Source organism: Mytilus edulis, chromosome 2 (genome assembly GCF_963676685.1).
Source record: "Mytilus edulis chromosome 2, xbMytEdul2.2, whole genome shotgun sequence".
Taxonomy (NCBI): Eukaryota; Metazoa; Mollusca; class Bivalvia; order Mytilida; family Mytilidae; genus Mytilus; species Mytilus edulis.
In genome coordinates, this window is record NC_092345.1 from 64,176,684 (window position 1) to 64,195,515 (window position 18,832).

Sequence of the window (18,832 nt, forward strand, 5' to 3'; positions counted from 1 at the left end):
ACGAATACCAGGCACAATCCTTCCCGTTAGTGGTCCAGCATCACACCATCACAACATATACGAGAAAAATACTTTTCATTAGATTGCTAACTATAAGTCATATAAAATTAATGTGTTTAATCACACACTCACTGATTAATCTATAGTCGAGCGATCTTTCAATTAAAAGTCAAATGAGATGGTGTGTTTATTAACTATTCATTGATAAGTTTATTGAAGTGTGGACATTAACTAATATACATCAGATATTTTGTCTTGTCTTTGACAGAGCAAAAATGTACCAACAGATGAAAGTCCTCTTCATCTTTTTATCTATTTGCAAATTAAGTGGTAAGAAATATTTAACATTCTAATACATAACAATTTATGTTTAAAATATATTAATGTTTTTTTAATGTTATATATATTTCTTAACTTTTCGTAATTTGTCTATCTTATACTTTTTGTCAAATATCTAAATAGTTATGGCATATAGAAAAGTATATAACTTCGTTCAGTTCATTAATACTATTCCGCCATAACCTGGTTTAATACAGGTCAGCTCAAACTCACCTTGACAAACGTCGTTAAAAAGATCAATATAGAGAAAAATAGTACGACCTGACATAAATCGAATAAAAGAAATGTCAAATGTCAAAATGATTATTAAACACCAATGAACAAATTATTTTTGAACGATTCTTTTTTTTAATTCATTCATTATTATTATCAATGCGATGTTGCACACAATTTTTAATTGTTTCTTTCATAAATGCGATAACTGGTCTTTATCTATATAATATTGGAATAAGTTTTGTTTGACTTTGATATATTAAATAAGAATTTTGTAAGAATCTTTTAATCATCTATTCTATACATAGAGTGCAGTTCACTGTTCCTGAAAAATACTTTTTATAACAAAAAAGCAATGCTATAAGAAAATATACAAACAAAATTGAGACAAACTTTTGTCCTATTAACTGTTGACTGATGCTGAAAACAAAGTAGCATTGTGTATGTTTACTTCGCGTGTAGTCCCAACTAAGTTCGTGTTTCTTTTCTCTATATGGAATTCTATTTCTTTACACAAGATATTGAATGTGTCTTTGAAAATTAAAGTTTTCTCGAAAATCATACTCATTCCAGGACCCATTCACAACATGTTCCCACCAGTTTTCATTCTTTTATGTTTGCCAAATACTCCTTGGAGAAGAAATGCCTTTTGAAACAAACAGAAAAGATAGAAATGTAGCAATCCGTCGTTGCTGCAATAACCTTAACATCTCAATCATTCTTCTTCGTTTGTTAGCACGCTGCTACAGCCTTAGTTTTTTTTTTATTGCGTAATCTCTAGGGAGCTACCATTTATTTTTTAGAGGGTTGAGGTTAGGGAAAGGATGAATTAAAAAAAAACAGGACTTTTGAGTAAAAAGGCATGATGAGCAACTTTGCCTAAAAAATCAGGATTACAATTTCTGTAAAAAAAAGTCAGGACTAACTTATAAAAGTAAAGGCAGACATAATCGAGTGGGGAAAATATGGCAGTATAGATTTACATGTAATTAAACCATGTGTATAACTGTGAACAAATGTAATGTGAAACCATTGTACATTACATTAAACTAATTGTAAAAATGTTTACTGTACATGACGTTTGGTGTGAACAAGGCCCAATTCACATTGTATAAATCCGTTTTTCGGGTATATATAGGTTTGCATTGAATTGGCTGTAGGATAGTTCATGTTGTGTATTGTATACTGTAGTTTGTCTTTTTTGTCATTATTAATTTTGGTAATGGCAATAAACAAAAATCATCGACTTATGATTTTATTATTATGGCTTTAGTATTTCCACCCTGTCTTTTTATACGGTGATTTAGTAGGTAAAAAAAATACTTTTCACCATGGAATTATTACTTAAAGTCATTCATGGTTTTAGGGAGATAAAAGCAACGCAATCCATTTGTTTTTATTTACTTTATAATCAAAAAGCTTAAATTGATTAGATACATAAGTTATACTGAGCAAATACTACTGATGATTGTTTTTTTTTTTTTTTTTTTTTTTTGTTACAGTGAAAATCAATTGCATAATTTTATGACAAACAATCAAATGTAACTGCTTATCGTTAATTCTGTCTCAAATATAATTGAATTTAGAAAATGCGAATGTTAAAATAGAAAGGTTATACACGTAAAATGCATTAGCTGACAATATATAAAAGGTTATAACAGAATTCGTTACCAACATCAATTCATACTTCGTTTGAAATATTTAACGTTTGTACACTTAATAGTACGGTGCATTGTAACAAAAGGTTTATTACGTGATTTTGGTGAATATTGTCCTGAACTGATTTTTTTACTGAGGTTGTTAGTGTAGCATATACCATATGTGAGATTATATTCACCATCACCATGATACAACCATTCTATTGTAAAGCTAAGCAAATAAAAATGTCTTGTCACTGATGTTGTCACTAATTAGAAGCTTTTTTAAGATTATATATATGATATAACAATCAGTTTAAGTGATGTTAATGTGTTGCAAATGTCTATAATAGACAAAATGGTGTTTAAAAAGTAAAATTACAACAATACCAAGATTCAAGGAAAATTTAGAATGGAAAGTCCTTTATCAAATGATAAAATCAAAACGATCAAACCCATCAAACGAATTGAAAACAACTGTCATATTCCTGACTTGGGACAGGCATTTCTTGATGTGACAGAAGGTGTCTCAAACCTGATTGTATATGTAACTTAACCTCTCAGTTGTATGACAGTTTCATAGAGTTCGATTATATTGACAACAATTTGTGAGCAAAATAAACAGACGTAATAAATTAAAATGTCAAAAATAGGGGGACAGCAGTCAACAATGTGATATAATCTTAATCTTTTGAAAAACAAACATTTATGGCAACAAAGAAAAATAATATGGTAGCAAATAAACAATCTACAGACAAAGCGTATAAGCAAAGATAAACGACAAGAACACGAACAAGAGGCTTATGACAGCCTGATATCGCTCATCTCTCATTCCAGTTGCAGGTATTTGACGTATCTGTAGTTCTTACTTTGCTTAACAATTTGTCATTTACGCTTTTTCTACCTTGCGGTCTTATTGTTAATGGATCAAAATTGCGGATATGATTTTACAAACCAGTTACCTTAAGAAACATTAAGTTAAAAAGTATCAAGCCCAGTAGTTTAAGAAGAGAAGATTTGTATATGCTAGTATATATAACGAACACATTGTGTAAATTGTAATTAAAGGGAAATAACTCCTTAAGGGTCAAATCAACTTTTTTGCTATTTACAGTTTTTTTTTGTCTTCAATCATATTTAAGATGTTTGCATAACGAGCCACACCAAACGGATATCACCAAAAAAATGGACTAAACAAATATACGTTTGTTTTTTGTTTTTAAATGAACACTGGACACGTAATTAAGATAATAAACGACGTCAGTACCTAGATTCTAAACTTCAAGACCATCATGCATTATGTTTTAAGGTAATACGGAATATTTTTCCAGGTCCAGTCCAGGTATCGTCCAATGAACTTTTTTTACTAAAGGACTAGACATGCTGATGATAATATTACTTTTTTGTTAGTTTCTTATAAAAAAAAACACCCCTATATTCATATTTATAACAATGGCACCATTTCTACAGCCTTTTTAATGAACGTGACACTAACATTTGTCATAGTTATTTAACATTCTAATATGACGTGCTTCTTTAGCTTTGTAAAGAAACCATGCTTTATTATCCAATAAAATTAGTTTACACATGCGTATATTGACTATGGCAGGAAAATGAATTTTATCAAATTGGAATACGCATTTAATGTATTTCATTAACTTGGGACACTTTCAAACACTAAAATATGATACACATTTTGTTACTAATACTTTTACAATGACAACAATGAGTTACAATTCGAAATTGACATATTTGACCTAGATACCGCAATGTTCATGTTGGCTGTTCTAACTTCAAAACCCCTTCATCTAAAAAACACGTTTTATCTATCCTGTTAAAAGGCATCATGTATATAATAATTTCATTGAAACATATGATCTGACGATAAAATATAAAATAAAGTATTGGTTAATTATAACTGTTGTACTGAAATGACAAAATTGTTTCATATTTACGATAAAATGGATTGACCCTAGCAGGGAATCGAACCCCATTCTCCTATAAAAAAAAATAGACGTAATTACCAATATACCACCAAGGTTTCCAATCCATTTTACAAATGCAAAAAGATTGTCACTCAGTATTAATTTTAATCATCATGTAATACAACATTTGAAATCGTCAGATGCACAAAGGCGTGCCCTTTCATCAACTTTACAGGGTGTAGCTACCGCAAGTATAGTCCAAATAATTATGGCGTCTGGCAAGGCTATTTTTTTTCTGTCTGGGACGCCGTTGTAGGAAGGCGTCCCAGAAAAAAAAGCTATGCCAGACGTCGTAATTATTTGGACTACCGCAAATATAAATGAATCTCTGTCAAAGGGCCCCTCCTGCCAAGTCTCGAATGTCAGCACACCTTTATCAAGGAATCCTCTATCAGATATGAACATATTTACCAATGCTACAATAACCGGCGGAACATTAACAATTAATTTAGTAAATAAAGATCGACCTATCCGATTCTCCTTGTGCGTCCACCGCCATTGACAATTTACTTGAAAATGTGCGTGTCAGAAATTGACCTCAAAGAAAAAGACGTTGAATCATAGGCGGATCCAGGGGGCCCTGGGGGGCCCGGGCCCCCCTTTCGTGGGACAAATTTGGTTGATTATATAGGGAATCATTGAAGTATGACTGGAGAGGGCCCCCTCTTAGGTCAGTCAGCGGCGCCCCCCCCCCCCCCTTAGGAAAAGTTCTGGATCCGCCACTGTGAATTATAACTGTTCTGTTATATTGTGACACAAATATTGTTTAAGTTAATAAATTTGTTAATTTCTGTTTCAATTTTAAATTTTAGAAATACAACTTTGCGAAATTAAACTGGTTTAAACTAGTTGAAAAAAAATCGACAGGGAGGTTGATGGAAGAGCCTACACAAATACTTTACACTAATACACAGCGAACATAGAAATTACCGTAACTGTCCTAATCAGAATCGAAATAATTGATGCCAGCTATACTTTATTTTAGTTTTAACATGGGTAGGCATTATATTCATTTTATTTTAGCCCTCGCTATCGCTCTGGCAAAAATAATCACGAATATAATGCCTACCCATGTTAAAACTACAATAAAGTATAGCTGGCATCAATTATTTCTTAAGTATATGTTAAAAGCTAAAGGAATAGTAAGAATTAAAGAAAATACAATATCTCTTCCAAAATGTTCACAATCTGAAAATTACAGTCATATTATTAGTAAATAAGAAAAAAACAAACAAAGACAATCAATAAACTCATAAACATTTTTAAAATAGAAGAATGTGCTAAATCCTTTTTTTTTTATGACAATAAATTGATAAAATGTAAAATAAAATACTTGAGGATGTCAGTGAGACAAACACACACAGAATATTGTAAATATCTATGCAAATCCCTGCACTATTGTTTCGCTGACAATCTTTGTACTAAACACAAAAACAAGTTATAACATGTACAAATATTGCTTAATAAAGGCAACAGTAGTATACCAATGTTCAAAACTCACAAATCGATAGAAAAAAAAATCCGGGTCATAAACAAAAAGCGAGGGAAACGCATTAAATACAAGAAAGTGACGACACAACATTAAAATGTAACACACACAGAAACGAACTAAGCATCAGACAAAATCCGATACGAATAACAAATATAACATCAAAACGAAATACATGAATTTGGGATAGAAAAGTACCGTGACCCGTTTCAACTTGTACAAAGTTTGAAGACAAAAAAAAGAGTTTCTGTTATTACAACACATGCCATTAACCTCTATAATATTGTCATCATTGTTTTGTTATTGTTCATTCATGTTAGTGTGATACCTTTCGATACAGTTAATAACCAGATAAATAGTTTTTTATAATTACTTAATTCCTGAAAGACTTTAAAGTCTTTTGAAATACACATGAAGTAGTGATCCGATGGATAAATCTGTTGTAGAGTTGTCACTGACTCAGACGTACTTATAAATATAATTATTTTCTGTGACTGTATCTTGCATTAATTTGTAAGATCCTTTACTATAGATAATTGAGCTGATCTGTAACAATAACATCTCCATGCCTTATATATCATGTACTGTAGTACGACGCTAGATTAAAACTGACGAGGAAAGTTAACACACGACCACCGAAAGCTTTATTTTTGTGAAGCCCAGGTGTCGTGTGGTCTAGCGGGACGGCTACAGTGCAGGCGATTTGGTGTCACGATATCTCAGTAGCATGGGTTCGAATCCCGGCGAGGGACGAACAAAAATTTGCGAAAGCAAATTTACAGATCTAACATTGTTGGGTTGATGTTTAGACGAGTTGTATATACATACTGTACACAGCCATGTATCACCATCATTGCTGGTGATCCGATGGATAAATCTGTTGTAGAGTTGTCACTGACTCAGACGTACTTATAAATATAATTATGTTTTGTGACTGTATCTTGCATTAATTTGTAGGATCCTTTACTATAGATAATTGAGCTGATATGTAACAATAACATCTCCATGCCTTATATATCATGTACTGCAGTACGACGCTAGATTAAAACTGACGAGGAAAGGTAACACACGACCACCGAAAGCTTTAATTTTGTGAAGCTCAGGTGGTCGTGTGGTCTAGCTGGACGGCTACAGTGCAGGCGATTTGGTGTCACGATATCTCAGTAGCATGGGTTCGAATCCCGGCGAGGGACGAACAAAAATTTGCGAAAGCAAGTTTACAGATCTAACATTGTTGGGTTGATGTTTAGACGAGTTGTATATACATACTGTACACAGCCATGTATCACCATCATTGCTGGTGATCCGATGGATAAATCTGTTGTAGAGTTGTCACTGACTCAGACGTACTTATAAATATAATTATTTTCAGTGACTGTATCTTGCATGTATTTGTAGGATCCTTTACTATAGATAATTGAGCTGATCTGTAACAATAACATCTCCATGCCTTATATATCATGTACTGTAGGACGACGCTAGATTAAAACTGACGAGGAAAGGTAACACACGACCACCGAAAGCTTTATTTTTGTGAAGCCCAGGTGGTCGTGTGGTCTAGCGGGACGGCTACAGCGCAGGCGATTTGGTGTCACGATATCTCAGTAGCATGGGTTCGAATCCCGGCGAGGGACGAACAAAAATTTGCGAAAGCAAATTTACAGATCTAACATTGTTGGGTTGATGTTTAGACGAGTTGTATATACATACTGTACACAGCCATGTATCACCATCATTGCTGGTGATCCGATGGATAAATCTGTTGTAGAATTGTCACTGACTCAGACGTACTTATAAATATAATTATGTTTTGTGACTGTATCTTGCATTAATTTGTAGGATCCTTTACTATAGATAATTGAGCTGATCTGTAACAATAACATCTCCATGCCTTATATATCCTGTACTGTAGTACGACGCTAGATTAATACTACAACTACTACATGCGTAAGCCCCCTACCAAAACCAATAACAACAAAATTTTATTTTTCAAACTCCTACGGTTAGTCGATTTTTTTTAATAACTTAACAACAAGAGTGTTAGCAAAAGTGTATATTTTATATTTCAATCAAAGATGAATATATATTATTCAAAACATTGCATTATTCTTTAAATTACGAATAATGTGTTCAACAAACTGAGTTTGGCATTTTTTACTAATCTTTTTAGATTGCTTATTCAGTTGATGCATAACAATTGAATGTTTAAGATTGATTCACATGATATGAGCACACACCTTGAAACTTGTATAAAAAAAGAAAAAAAAATGTTTTAAAATATTGATTTTTATCGAACTTGATGCAAACTTAGCAAACTGTACTTTCTAAATATATTTCTACTTTATCCCAATCTTCTATTTGGTGCACGCATCCTGATTAAAACCCACCTGTTGGCAACGTCACCAATAAAACCATGTGGTCATACCGACGACATGTATACTGATTTGGTCTGATTTCAATCTTGATAGGTTTTAGACATTTTTATATTTTTATTCATCTGGCTTGCACTTTTATGGCTTGTCAGCAGCTGTATCCATAAAAAAAGTGGAATTTCCGAAACAATTTTCCTCTAAGTTCAGTAATTTTGTGATTTTACTTTTTCAGTTACTTCAAATGTATCTACAAGTTTATCGACTTGAGATACAAGCATAATTGTCTAATAATCAATGTATCTATTGTTTACAAATGTACACTCTCAATTTTGACATTTTGACTGAGTGTTGATTCGCATGGCAGGTGCAACATGCATAGCAGGAGATAAGCACCGTTTGACTAATCTCTTCTCACACCCTTTTAGAGTTCATTCCATTCCCTCAGTCTCTTTTGTTTGTTATCGCCATTTGTATTATGAATCTATTTCAGAAAATTAAAGATCGGTAAACTTCTATTGTGCATCTCCCATCACTGATTTATTGTCCTTGTTCGGCTTAACATTCAGTCCGTATTTGTTTATCAGCTGTTCAATGTTTGTATAAGAATTTGATTCTCAAATATGCTGGTCTCGGGCACTAAGAAAGAGAAATTAATTGCCAGCTGCAGAAAAATTGATACCGTAATTGCCATAATTATATTTTGATCGATACCTTCGTTGGTGGACTGAACGTCCTGATGACATCAAAAATACAGTAGCTGGCGCTTTTATTCTTATCCATAGCTATGATTTTTCGACCAGGCTTGGCCTCATTTTCGGTTGATTTAATTTCTTATCAGTTTTGCAACGTTTGTATAAGAATAGGATTTTCAAATATTTTGGTCTCAAACATCATTGATGAAATGCTAATTTTCGAATGTGCATATTGATCATTAATAAACTCTATTATGATATTTCACATGTATTGCCAGATATTTTATAAATTCGATTTTATGATTCTCTAATACTTCAATGTCTTCGCATTTTTTTCTCCCTTTACATCTTTCAATTACAGCGTTATTTTTAAAAATATTAAGGATTAAAAAGCATAGTGGCATCTGGTATAGTAAACTTAATACCCTGGTTCCATACCCCAACTTAAGGACTGAGGGTTTATCAGCCCAGAAGCCACTAATTCTGTACCAGCAGGGAGTTTATATATTGTTTGATCAAATCTTGCTATAAGAAATATGATATTTTGTTAAATAAAAGAATTTTTTCCTCATGAATTAACCTGATTTATTGTATGGTTTTCACTTCAATTTCGCTCTTATTTACATTTATTAGCTCTTCGATGTTTTTTTAAGACTGGATTTAATAATTTAATACGCAATTAGTTATTTAAATGCGCATCTAGTGGAGAAAAACAGATTCCTAAATATAATGGTGGCTTTATTTGTGTAGTTATTCCTTCAGTTTTCGACTTTTTGTATGGTATTAGCTGCAGTGATGTCTAATCCTTTTATGATTCCTTCTTATATTAAGATTTATCTATTTTCTTTTTCAGGAAGAAAAATGATTTTTAATTCTTATTACTGTCCGAATGATTTTTTACTTTCCTTCGGACATCAGAACTTTGATAATAATTGTCATTCAATTTGAACTTATATTATAATATTTAACATGCTCAACCAGAAATGTCTTAATTCGTTTTTTTTTATTCTTATTTTTCGATGCATTCGTTTTATTTTTTCTTGCCATCTTTCCATTTACAGCTTCTTTTACCTTAGTATTAAAGATTAAGAAGCAGAGTGGTATAAAAGTTTTTGATTTTTGGAATATGACAAATTTACACTGTGGAGACAGTATGGCAGACCTCTACAGGCATGATTACATTGACAGAATAGACATCAATTGTATTAGTTCTGTAAGTAAAGAAAAAGCAATGCAGAATATTTCATAAAGAGCATAAGGAACAAGTTGATCAATGTAACATTTGAGATATTCCAAATCAAGTGCACATGTTTAATTGTAATATAAAGTTTACCAGCTAGTTATAATTCATATGTATACATGTATGTTCATCTCAACAATTTTTTTTTAAGTGTATTAAACAAAACATTTTTATGCAATTTAAACTCATATAACCCGCAAAACACAAATTCAAACCAGCTTAACTTTAACTGCAATATAATATGTGCATTTATCATTAACATAGTGTACTATGATAGAATATTCAAGGTTCTACTGTGACGTAAGTTTCATGTGAGGAAAATCGAAACTTTTTTTTTATTTTGTCTCTTTTTGTCTATACTTTCTATAGAATTTTAATTTGAGGATAACTTTTTGCGAATATTTTGCATTATGTCAACAGTAGGATAAGACAAAACTTTTTCTAGAATAAATCTAATGCCCGCGTCACACTGTCCCGATTTTTATGCCGATGGCAACACGATTATGGAAATTTTCAAAATCGGGACTGATCGTATCCAGATCGGGCTATTCGTAGTGCCATCTTTAACCATCGTAGAACCATCGGCCACTTTTTCTAGCCTTCGGGGACAACTTCGGGAAGGGTTCTAAATTTTTTAACATGTTAAAAAATTCCCGAAGGTGCGTCCGATGTTGAGGGTTCGTATTCAGTTCGTATCACCATCCTCACCATCGTAATGTCACCGGGAATGCATCTTTGAACATCGTATTGCATTCGTGTTTCCATCGTTTCCATCGGGCAGTTTTGACGTTACGATGTCTACACGAATGAATCACGAAGCTACCCGAAGGTCTTACAATGGCAACACGACTTCGTAAAGACCTCGTAATCCCGTCGTGTTGCCATCGAATAAAAGTACGAAGGCGACAAGATGGAACTACGACGGCAATGAATTCAGCTAAATGTAAGTTAATTTTCGCACTAAAATACATTTAAAGTGCCATGCGCGATATGCACTGGTCAGTCTAATACGACAGTTAAGAAAGACGTTCATAAAACATGGAGCTCATATCATATGATTCTATGAGACCAAGAAAGGCGACAGCGTTGTTTCTATTTATTCAAATGGAACCAGAAGAGCAGCTATTACAGGCTCAGGATTTACTTTTACAAGTAAAATATTATTTTTTGTCAATTTTTCATATCAAGTAACATAATGAAAATCATAAACGCGCCTCGTACACCAACACTACAGGTACACGTATATAGGGAAACCAACTTTTTCTTCATTATTCTGATTTTTTATGTATCGTCTGAGTTGTCGTCACACGAATGTTTACTCCATAACCGTTTTGTTTTCTATATGTCATATTTTGCCGCATTTGTTGCTTTCTCCAACATCCTTCCTTTTGTCTATATTATTATGATATTCTCCTGGAAAGAGCTCTTTTTGAATAAAAGGGATCAACGAACCCATTACCTTACCTTTAAGATAGATCAGTAAATATGGGCATAATTATGGGTGATTATTCAGACTAGTGCACACATTTTACAGTTCAAACAAGGCAATGCCGAGCGTGGCATCCCCTCGTATGTAACATATTGGGGACAAATATGGACACTATATTTGTATATGACACATGCAGAAAATGGTAAATTGAATATGCATATTTGATACATAAACTATTTTTTTAGAAATCAACAAAAACATTCAGTAACTGGAAATACCTTTAATATTGTCTTTAGAACAAGCAGGTAAACAAATGAGCAACCAATTTCCTGTGTATTATGCTATTTCAAGGAGAAAAAAACAAGTCCATCTGCATGACCTTGACCTTTGGCCTTGAACGTAAAAAAGGTCAGATCATTACAAGGAGGAACAATATACCAAATTTGGTTAAAATCTTTTGAAGCATATTGGTTTTAGAGTGTCCACAAGAGTGATATTGCCTTGTATTACAACTGCCACTGTGACCTTGACCTTTGAACTTTAAAGTCAATAGCGCTTAAAACATTATTAACGAGTAGCACCATACCAAGTTTTGAGCATTTTGGTTCTAGAGTGTCCATAACAATTTTATGTACACGCAACTTACATGTAGTAGGCGAGGGGATAATAAACTAAGTTTTATAAGAATTAGACAAAAAGATCGATTTCCCGCCATGCATGGCAGACTTGTACAGAAACGATATGTTGTCGAAATTCTGTTTTACCCTTCAAGCCCACGATCTTCCGTCTTATGATTAAACCAGAAATTAAATGTACAATATAATATATATTCAATATTGATCAAACAATTTAAAACGCGTGATGCCTTCGGCATATAATTTAAATGCATCGTAAGCTGTACACGACGTCTTTTAGACATCGTAATCCATCGTGTAGCCTTCGTAACCCATCGTGTAGCCTTCGTGATCCATCGTGTAGGCTTCGGCTGAGATATGAAGCTTAAATACCCGTCTTCTGTTAACCTTCGTATGTCCATCTTTTGCTATCGTATATAATTTCGGCACCATCGTATAGACTTCGTTATTCATCGTACTTGCTTCGGTCACTTTTTTGTATTTTAACGAGATCGGGACCAACTTCGTACGAACTTACAATTTTCGCATTCGGGTGTCCATCGTATATAAAAATCGGGACAGTGTGACGCGGGCATAAACAATTTTAGAAGTAATGAGGAACATAGGAAACATTGACATAGTATTAAGATAGGATTTTTTATTTTGTTAGTTGTCCAATAGTTCCAAGTTTTTTTCATATGTTGTTTTACATTAACTGGCGGCCATTTTGTTATTACAAATATTTAAGGACTGGTACCTTGCCTGTTTGTCGTAGAATCATCCCCCCCCCCCCCCGTTTCCTGTTAATTCTCTTCTGATTCTATAAACTTCACTTATCTCTCCGCTGTGGGCTTCTTTTTCTACCTCATTGGCATTGTCGAAGACAACGACATATAAACCATATGAAGTTGAAGCAAACACAGTTAAGACATTTTCCAACAATTAAGTCAGCTACGCCATTAAATACTAGCATAAGAAATTAATCAGTTGCCCATCTGCATTATTGAAAGTATATACAATAAAAGCTCGGGATCACATAATGATGTCGAGAACACAGTTATTTCGTAGTGCATTTCTTTTAGACAATAAATGAAAATAAAAATAAAATACCACCTGCACTTTCTCAATAATATTTTTTACATTGTCTTGTATTACTTTTATGAGACAAATTATAGAAAATAATCGAAAACTTCATCGGCTTTAACTCAAAATATAGACAATATATGTTAAGGGGTTCTTGAAAACTTTTGACAGCTTCCAAAGTGCTATTTTTTTTAATAAACGTTTTTCAGCTGGACCAAATTACTACTAACAGTGTAATTTCATCCACCTTCTTGCCATTTGAGGCATAAAAAATGAAATTACATTTAGAAGGGGTATAAAAAAAATGGCAAGTAACACACTGACGCCTTCTACACTAGGGACGGACAACGTAAATCAAGGAATGATAACTGTGTTCCTGGACCTAATGTGTATTTGTTAATGTGCAGATGCGTCAACATATACGATACGATATATAAGTCTTTAAATGGCCGACCTCTTCATTTCATTTTTATTTTAATTCACATAAAAACGTTCTTGTATATCAAGTAAAAAAATGAAAAAAGAAACAAAATTACTGTAGAATGTTAGAATGTTTTATCAATATGCATCTTAGCGTTATTCTTTAACTATCAGTGTACAAAACTATTTGTGCATATAAGCATTTATAATGACTTTGAAAAACTCATGTGCATGTTTAATTCAAACATTAAGAATAACATTCCCTGCATTAAATTAAGATTAAGGCTGTATTGTCAAATATAAAGTTATTTAATCGGTATGATAACCGACGCCAATAGTTTACTGATTTTGACATCGTTATCATGAGATGTTCTTGAAACTGACCGGGCAGTCGGTAATGGGAATGAAATATAGAACCTATGCAGAAAAAATATATGGTATTTTTTGTATTTTGTAATATCTCTTTCAGTGGTATAACATGTTCTGGATGGAATCGGGTACTTTTTTGCAAATAAAATACACGGAATCTAATCGGCATAAAATGTCCAGTAATCTTCAACAGGTTCTTCAAGAAATTCCAGATTATAGTGATTTTTCTACTTATCAACTATCCGACCAGTATCTTACAAAGTGAGTATATTAATGTGTTATAATTATAACGATTATCTAAGTTTAACAGCACTTTTCATATAAATCTATGTCAGCTAATATCTAATTCTTATAACATTGATGCATATTATCAGTTATTCATCAGAAGAACGATACAAAGGCTAAAAAAGTAAGCATTTTGCAATGATTGTGAAAACTGATACACGATACCAAGAAAACATTCAAAATACTGAAGTACTGAACATCAGATGACATCAAGTTCTTGTTGATGGTCAAAAGCACTGGTCACAGAAAAAGATCACATATCTCTATACCTGTAACTGAGATTAATTTACAGAGATATATTGCCGCAACCTAATTTATGAAACTTACGTACAATGCTTACTACCCCAAAACACATATCACGTTTGAACAAATTCTGATGACAACATGTAAAAAAATATGTTATTACCTTAAAAAGATAAGAACATGTCAATAATTATGACATTCAATCACACATATTACAAGCGGGGTGTTATAAAGTGTGTAAACGGGGTCACAGGCGAATACATTAGTTTGTAAGTTAACCACCCGGTTTACACGACAAAAACTTCTAAGTGAAATGTTCTTGTGTTTTTATTTGTACATTTAGAGGACGTTTTAAATGTTAAATCGGTTTGTGTCGAATCCCTTTTGCTTATTTTGCCCCAAAAAAATGAGTTAAATCTAAATTATTTTTTTTTTTCGCAATTTAGCGAATTTTTTTACTTTTTTTTTTATTATTAATGAACAGTGACCGGCGCAACGTGAGGAGAAAAGCTCACTTTACCTTGTGGTTTAGGTGAGCTAACAATCTGTGATAATAAATTCTAATCCGAAATCACAATTTACAAAAAAAAAACTGTGCTAGTGAATTCCAAAAATTCGTTATCACGAAAATAATCGTTATTACAAATTACAAAAAAAAATGATAGCGAGTTTGATTTGTAATCATGAATTAAAAATTTGTTTTCACAATTTTTAACGATTCGTTATCACAAATTTCATCTGCTATAACGAATTAAACAATTCGTGTGAACGATTTAAGTTCATGATTTCATATTCAAGTCATATTTTAGAAAGGCCCTAAATGGGCTTCCGTTGTCATACAACTATGCCAATGTCATTTTTAGATTATATTGTTTCAAGCATCATTACATGATTAAACCGTAGCAATAGACGATCACTGGGACTTTTGGTACTAGTGACAGTTTGACATGCATTCATATATCACTTGCTGAGTTAAAAGTGCTATTATTACATCAGAATTTATAGTAAAGCAGGTATTGTGTAAATGGGTTACTGTTTAGAACAAATCAACGTGCATACATAAGTTTTCATTCACAATTTAAAATTACCTATTTGAAGACATTGTCATTATGCTTTAAAAGTACTACTTTTAAGTTTTCAATTATCATGAAATAGTAAAATGACAAAAATAAGGAACTTATTTTTATTTTAAATTTTCTAGTATCATACTGCATTTGTGATCAAGTTTGTATCCTTTTTGTACACAGCATGTGCATCTCATAGCACATATTTCTAGCCAAAGTTTCAATATTTTCAAACACAGTTGTTTATGTCGGCATCCATTACAAAAGATTGTATATGCCCCTTGAATGAAAAAGAAGCCAGTATGCCAATTCCTATGTCAAATCAACAATTTGTCACATATAGGTGAATTGTACATGTTTTTTATGGTTCTCTCCGTGTAAAAATGAACATTGTCTATTTTGAAAACTTTCGGCCTTTTTAGTATGAAAATCGGAAGCGTAGTATCATTGCAATACAAACTAACGTAAAATCGTAACAAAAAGTAAGATTCAAAACAGAAATAAAGATACAAGGAGATATTGTTCATGATTTGTCCGCATATAAGGAACACCTTGTAGGCTGGTTTATATAGATAAATTGCTTTTAACTTACCTGCTTTCTTACGTTTTCGGCCAAATTCTTTAAAAATCATGATGATTTCAACCTTCCCATTTCGTAAAAAGTCAAATTTTAAGCATTTTCCCTTATATATACACATCATTTTTGTAAATATACGCATATTAAAGTTTTCAAAGACACATTTCTTTAAGATCTGTGACGGAAAAGTACTGGATTATCTGCAAATTGGATATAATCTTAACTAAGGGAAGTAATTTAATCAAAAGGGCTAAAGCCACGTGGTGCAAATCATATGAATAAGTGCCACATGTGTATGTCGTGAATGTTGAAGTATCAATTTCATTCAGTTTCTGTTTGATTTTTAAGCAGTATTTGTATCATATTTGCTCCAATTCTGACAATGTAGAATACTTTTTGTCTATTAAAACTTTCTACGTTTTATGAATTGTAAGTGGACTATTTTTGAAGGTTACGTTGCAAAAAAATAAATTGAATTATTATTTTTGTTTTGTTAAAAAAAATACAGTAACTTGTGTGTGAAATAATTTTTATTGAAAACTTTTTGAACGCCTTTGATAAAACACCGTGCGCATTCATAAAGGCGTGACAAATTGTCACTAATGTCAAATCAGCTCTTCTGTTGTACAAAGTTTGATTTGAGTTACTGCTTGAAACAGAAACACCGAATTGCAACAAAAATAAACGCCATCATATATAGAAACGAACTATTTAATAACAACCGCCATATAACTTAACAAAAAAGTGTAGTTGTGTATACCAATATTGCTCTCATTTATATTATACATTATATATTTCCGTATAATTTAACATTAGGTATTTTGTTATATATCTTTTCATCAATAATTAGAAGTCGATATATCAGACTTTATGATAGTTATCAAAGGAACTAGGATTATAACTTAAATACTCCAGACGCGCGTTTTGTCCTCAGTGACGCTCAGATCAAAATTATTATAGTTATAAAGCCAAACAAGTACAAATTTATGAAACAAGACAAATCAATCACAAATATAACCAGTGTTTATCCTTTAGGACAAAAATGTCAGTCTAATACAAAAAAAAGAAAAAGTGGTATGATTGCCAATGAGACAACTCTCCACAAGAGACCAAAATAACACAGAAATTAACAACTATAGGTCACCGTACGGTTTCAACAATGAGCAAAGCCAGTACCGCATAGTCGGCTATAAAAGGCCCCGACAAAACAATGTAAAACAATTCGAACGAGAAAACTAATGGCCTTATTTTATATAAAAAAAAATGAAAAGATATGTAACAAAATACCGAATGCTAAATGATATGACAAACTATTTTTATTTGTCTTACTATTTTGAGATATCAATCCCATTCCGGTAGTACAGATAAAAGGGGAAATGTTGGCACTTGTCGTACTTATATCATTCCTATTTCAAGATACAAAATTAAGGTAACATTGTTTTGTTTGAAACGGTTAACATTTTCTGTTGAAAAAACAGCGAATATATATAAACTGCTAACAAGTATCCGTGTTGCAATAGTCTTGTTATTTATTTTATACAATCCTATTATACTAAATTTTATGATTGTTTTAATAACGGCATATAAGTTTTATAGAAAATACCGGTATGGTCTTTTGGTTAGAGTGGACAATCAAGTTTTATCTCGGCATAATTTTGCAATCATTTTTATATTAAACAACCATGAATATTACTTTTGTTTTTTTTTTTCCTAGAGCTTTTTATAAAGGATGTTTAGCTCTCGTGTTTAAAATAAAAAGTCCACAAGCTTCAAAGATTGTCGACTTTGATAACTTCTTGATGGGTCTTTTTTTCTTTCTTTGATTTTGATACTTATAAAAATGTATTATTCTTTCCCTTTTTCCAGTCATGGTAAATATGAATACCTTTACAAAAGACCAAGTAATAGCAAACTATTTGCTGGAATATATTTTGACCCTGCTGATCCTGGTAATAGTCCACAGTTCGTGTATAATAGCGATCAAGGTTCACCATACACAGGTAATTTGCATGTATTATATTATATTATTTTGAAAAGCATGAACACTAGTCTTATACAATGTTATTTAATTTACTTTAATTCTTTAATTGGTTAGAATATGACATGTTTCAAATAAAGGCAACAGTAAACAATGAATTGCAACAAAAAACCAATCGACAATGCAACACACACAGAAACGAACTATACGATCATATATTATAAATGAACTGGGGGATAAATTATCTGAACTTTTACATATGGACAGAAAATTTAAAAGAAAATAGAATTACAACTACAAAAGATAAGACATTTAACAATATCCGGTCAAAATAACAAATACAACATCATAACGAAATACATGAATGCTGGATAACAACTACCATGACACATCTTATAGCAATGTGAATTCACACTCAGCAAAGCAGTCACATACGGTAATAGATCATGTTCGGTACTTAAAAGACCAGACGACGTCATGGCAACCACAATATAAGATGTGGTAAAATGTCCTTATAAAGTTTAGAAAAAGACACATCGTATGGATCGACCAATTTGTGATGGTGTCCATAAAATTTACGGAGTGTCATTTTTAATCTTTCCTCCTCATAACTTTGTTGGAGTAGTTTCTGCATGAGGAGCATACTCCTGTATATGAAGTCCGTATAGTGTGAACATGCACGGGCATAACGTATTAACTGAGATATGTAAACACCATACGAAGGGGCAGAGGGTATGTTACTGCTGAGAAACGGGAAATTGATAATTGGGAAGTTGAAATCGTCCCGTTTGTGGTAGATTTTA

At 32.3% G+C, this 18,832-nt stretch overlaps 1 protein-coding gene across 1 annotated transcript in view; it reads left to right on the forward strand.

Annotated features, from left to right (window-relative positions):
* Positions 1-221: 221 nt before the first annotated feature.
* The window catches only part of LOC139512665 (uncharacterized), a 30,420-nt gene continuing 11,809 nt past the window's right edge, over positions 222-18,832 (forward strand). The window contains exons 1-4 of the mRNA XM_071300449.1: positions 222-330; positions 9,789-9,940; positions 13,983-14,143; positions 17,918-18,051. Of these exons, the coding sequence (XP_071156550.1) occupies positions 276-330; positions 9,789-9,940; positions 13,983-14,143; positions 17,918-18,051 (502 nt within the window). The 5' untranslated portion in view covers positions 222-275. The remainder of the gene's footprint in view (positions 331-9,788; positions 9,941-13,982; positions 14,144-17,917; positions 18,052-18,832) is intronic.